The 5,000-nt window shown below is 47.5% G+C and overlaps 1 protein-coding gene across 1 annotated transcript in view; it reads left to right on the top strand.

Moving 5' to 3' along the window:
* Positions 1 to 5,000, top strand: part of vash2 (vasohibin 2) — a gene marked incomplete at both ends in the record, with an annotated part of 51,519 nt that overhangs the window by 31,925 nt on the left and 14,594 nt on the right. Inside the window, 2 exons of the mRNA XM_083643126.1 lie at positions 3,639 to 3,876; positions 4,148 to 4,291. Of these exons, the coding sequence (XP_083499252.1) occupies positions 3,639 to 3,876; positions 4,148 to 4,291 (382 nt within the window). The remainder of the gene's footprint in view (positions 1 to 3,638; positions 3,877 to 4,147; positions 4,292 to 5,000) is intronic.

Genomic DNA, 5,000 nt, shown 5'->3' with positions numbered 1-5,000 from the left:
CTGTTGATCTGTGACAGTCAGCCATTTTGGAAAATATTTACCAATTTTGGCAGCTCTCCTAAAATTGTATTTTCATGATATTTCTTTACTCTCTATTATTGAATTTGCCAGTTAGTGATGTTTACCTTCCTCGGCCATCAAAATAAAAGTCTAGACATTTTCAAAATAAAAGTCTAGACATTTGCATTTTATCATTCCGGTCAAGATCAGTTCAGCAGAAATAGAGGAAACTGCATTTGCTTGCAGTGGCAGAAAGGAAATGGCTTTTGCAATAGCTCCCATTCTGAAAGTACTCAGGCCATGGAACTGTGTGTATACCAAGGTGAACTGTACTAACTGAACATGGAAGCCGGTTTCTCTGCTTTTATACAAATGTGAATTTGGCCTGCGCTATTATACAGATTGTAAGGTAGGTCACAGGTACAGTACAATAAATCTGTCTTTCCATGTCTGGACAAAATGGGGAGAAACATGGATGGTCGGTTGAGAAATGTTGTCCAAGTTTTCCTACTTGCAATTCCAACTTGAAGGACCGATCCATCGCATTTTTCCCAGTAGAAAGTTGGAATCTCTGACTTTGCGGCATCTCTGGAAGTAGTGTCCTTTAAGAAGTTCCATTAGGGGAGCAGGTAGGGATTCAATGCCTTGCTCAAGGGCATATTAGCAGGCAGTACGGGCATGGAAGGCATTGAATTTGCAACCTTCCAGTTAAACAATGTTTTTTCACACTCTACAGGCACCAGGCCATCCTGCACCTTTCTGGTCTGCATTCTGCCGGAAAAAAGGGACTTAAAGGAGTAGTTCACCCAAAAGTGCAAATTCTGTCACCATCTCCTCCCCCTCAAGAGAAAACCAGTCACCATTGACTTCAGTACAGTACAACTGAAGGCGATGGTGACTCGTTTTCTCTGCCATTGTGTTGGAAACCTCCCTGTGTGTTATATGGACAAACTTCACCTGTTTTTCACCTGGCATGAGGGGGAGGAGATGATGACAGAATGTGCACTTTTGGGTGAACTGTCCCTTTAACTCTGTAGGCTCCCCTGCTGCATGGGGATGACACACACACACACACACACACAGGACAGGAGCGTTAATTATGAATGATCTCCTGATAGTAGCTGTGTGTGTGTGTGTGTGCGTGTGCGTGTGTGTGTGTGTGTGTGTGTGTGTGTGTGTGTGCGTGTGTGTGTGTGTTGCGGTCTAGTCCTGTGGACGCCGGGCGGCCCTGTGTGCATATTTAATGAACACACAGCAGCACTGTGGCGTCCGGGCTGTCGAGGTGACGGACAGGCGCTGCGCTCTGGCCAATCACAGGCCTCCGTGGGCCGAACGGAGCAGATGGTTGGCTCGTGACTGACAAAGAGACAAGCCAAACCTTTGTGTGTGTGTGTGTGTGTGTGTGTGTGTGTGTGTGTGCGCGTGCGTGCGTGCGTGTGTGTGTGTGTGTGTGTGTGTATGTAAACAGATTGCTACAGTTGGATCAGTCACTGTAAACACTGTAAAGCAATGTAGCCCACAGCATGTCTGTTTAATATAGACCTCATTCAGATCTCATGAGGAGTCTGTTCTTTATATCTAGTCTCTGTTCATTTGATCTGATGTTTTATTATGAGGCCAACACAGTGTCATGGTTAAGGCTGGAGTTATAGGACCCAAGAGCAGAGAGATGGTTGAAAGAGATGTAATGATCAGTGGGGGTGAGTGGGGAGCTGGAGTGAGCAGGGGACAGGTGGTGGTGTCAGGTGGGGTTGGTGGTGGCGAGGCTTGGCTTGGCTTGGAGCAGGCTTGAGGCGGCACACAGAAGGTGGCCAGGTTGGCGTGGCTTGGCACTGGAGAGCTGGACACAGGAAAGGAATAGTGACACTGAGTTCGACTGGAAACACTAGAAAGACTTGAGGAAATAACGAGCGAGAGGGTGTAGCTAGCTACCACTGAACAATCTGGCGAAGAGTGGAAGGCGAGCCGACATACTTGAGCTGTAGTTGATGAGCTCATTGTTGCCAGGTGTGCAGGTGAGCCAGATGCCAGGTGCAGGGAGCCAAGTCCAACACACACACACACACACACACACCTACACACACACACACACACACTGCTTCACATCAAAGTGCGCGTGTACTGTATATCGCTAACGGCAATCGGTCAAACAAGTTGCAAAATATCTGCATATTGGATATCGTCAAAAAAATCCAATATGGTGCATCCCTAGAGCAAGGGAGAGGAGAGGGGAGAGGAGAGGCCGATCTATGCTCCATAGAGGTCAGAGGAGCATCCTGATCGACCTGAAGGCTGTCAGCGGAAGACACACACGCACTCATTCAGATACACCATCTCCTCACCCTCTTCAGTTTTCTTCTCACACAGAGTCCACACACACACACACGCGCACACACACACACACACACACACGCACGTCGCACACACACACACACACACACACACACACACAGGAGCTGCTACGCGTGTCATTATTCCCTCAAGTCTTTGATGGTAGCTCATCTTTCTCTCTCCTCGTCTCTCTTGGTTTCTCCAGTTACATAAGAGAAGAAAACGACGAGGAATTGGATGGATTCAGTCGGATAGGTGTCTCACACACACACACACACACACACACACACAGGCACACATACACGCATGCACGCACACACACACACACACACACACACACACACACACACAGGCACACATACACGCATGCACGCACACACACACACACACACACACACACACACACACACACACACACACACACACACACACACACACAGACACAAACAAACAAGCACTCTTGCAGTCACAGACATTTTCATAGTATGAGCCCTTTGAGAGTGAGATTTAATCTAATTTCACATGACTACCAGCTCCACCGTGCATTTTACATTCACCCATTCACCAATGGGTGAATGTGCCAACAAAAAGCCAACAGAATTTTCCCATTGGATTTTGGATTTTTGCAGAAAATAAGGTCTGTGGCCAACCAAAGTTTATGATCCTTAGAAGTCTTGTTCAGCAAGATAACCACGGTGTCGCTTCTAATCCGTGGACGACCTGCTCTACCTTCTGAGCTACAGCACTCACCCACACTAGCACTAGTAGTCAGTGTTGTAGTACTCTGAGCTACAGCACTCACCCACACTAGCACTAGTAGTCAGTGTAGTAGTACTCGATACTCGGGACTCGTGACTCAACTGGGACTTGAGCACTGATGACTGGGATTTGGACTTGGAATGGAGCATTCATGCACTCTGACTCAGAAGTTGGATATGAGGAGGTGGACCTGTTAATTGATTGATGAGTTTTTCGTAATAGGCCCTAATAATTTGGCATGAGATATTATTAGCTATATTAATACCATGACAGTATTCAATTTCATGCAGGGGCAGGAACGTGTGTTCCACCTACATGCAGATTCACGCTCATCATGTTCAGTAACTCCAGACTAGGAATGGGACTCGACTCTGACTCTTCTTTGGTGACTCGGACTTGGACTCACTGAAAACCAAGTAGGAACACAAACACATTCTACGAGCGTGCTCAATGTCTGTCTGCATGAACACCAGAGAAATGACTCTAACCTAAAACACGAACTGTCCCACATCCCCTCCTCTTGATCCTTAACTCGCCGCGGCGTGCAGCTACCTGACCAACGGCCTGACGTCTCTGGAGCGTTTCCCCATCAGCTTCAAGACCCAGTTCTCCGGCCACTGCTTCCACCATGTGGTGCTGGGCGTGTACTGCAACGGACGCTACGGCTCGCTGGGCATGAGCCGCCGCCCCGACCTCATGGACAAACCACTCACACACCGCACACTGGGAGAGCTGGTGGCCGAGTTCGAGAGCTCCTACAAGAGATACCAGCACACGCTGAAGAAGGTAAGCTCCTACAAGAGATACCAGCACCTCAGTAAACACTTCCCTCATGAGTTGATGGTCTCAATCGCTAGTTTCAAGTCTTCTTCAATACACTATGGTGTTTATTTTGTAAATGATGGTCTCATTTAGAGTCAAAGAGACGATAAAGCAGACAGATGGTGAGGGCCAAAATGCCAAACTGGAGGCGTCAAATCGGGAGTCCACAAACCAGTGGAGGCTACGTCCATATTTGGAACAGTCTGTGGTTTGATTGGTCCCCTGCTCCTCCCAGGTGAAGATCGGCCTGTACGTGCCTCACGACCCCCACGTCTTCCAGCCAATCGAGTGGAAGCACCTGGTGCTGAACGCCGCCCGGCTCGGAGCCCAGGAGATCAGGAAGGAGCTGGAGAAACACGGCCGTGACATGAGGATGAAGGTACACACACACATGCACGGCACGCGCGCGCACGCACGCACGCGCGCGCACGCACACACACACACACACACACACACACACACACACACACACACACACACACACACATGCATTCCAGGGTATAATGTGAGTTGGTGATAGTGGGTATATGTGTGTCTTTAATAAGTCTGAAAACTACTTCAAAGAAATGATCAAAACGTACGGCCTTAAAAGGTATTGAAATATCTTAAATCCACTTATTTGAGCCCTTCTTTTTTTCATGTAGTGACTGGTTTCCTTTTGCTCCAATGCTACTGTATTGTGTTGTGAATACATTGTTTTTTGGACTAAACAACGGAAACACGTTTAACATAATTTTTCTGTCATGAGACCAGAAAAGGATTCAGTTTCCTGTTCTGTTGGCTGAACTTGAAATGGAATATAAACTGTCAAGAATTATTTAGAGCATGATGGGGAAAGGAAGGAATGTGTGTGTGTGGAGAGAGAGAGGTGGAGGGAGGGAGGGAGGGAGGGAGGGAGGGAGGGAGGGAGGGAGGGAGCGGGAGATGTGGAATGTTTGAGGTTGAATGTTTTATTATCCCCATGGGGTTGTATTTGTCAGTAGCGGTTGTAATTGTCAGTGTATTTTTCTCTTCTTTCTACCTTTTAGCATTTTTCTACATGCATTTCAATTTAAATAAACAAAGATTGTCTGTGCCACGCCATCCGA

Source organism: Poromitra crassiceps (genome assembly GCF_964638095.1).
Source record: "Poromitra crassiceps genome assembly, chromosome: 9".
NCBI lineage: Eukaryota > Metazoa > Chordata > Actinopteri > Beryciformes > Melamphaidae > Poromitra > Poromitra crassiceps.
Note: the sequence above shows the minus strand (reverse complement) of the source record. Positions and strands in the feature narration are given on the sequence as shown.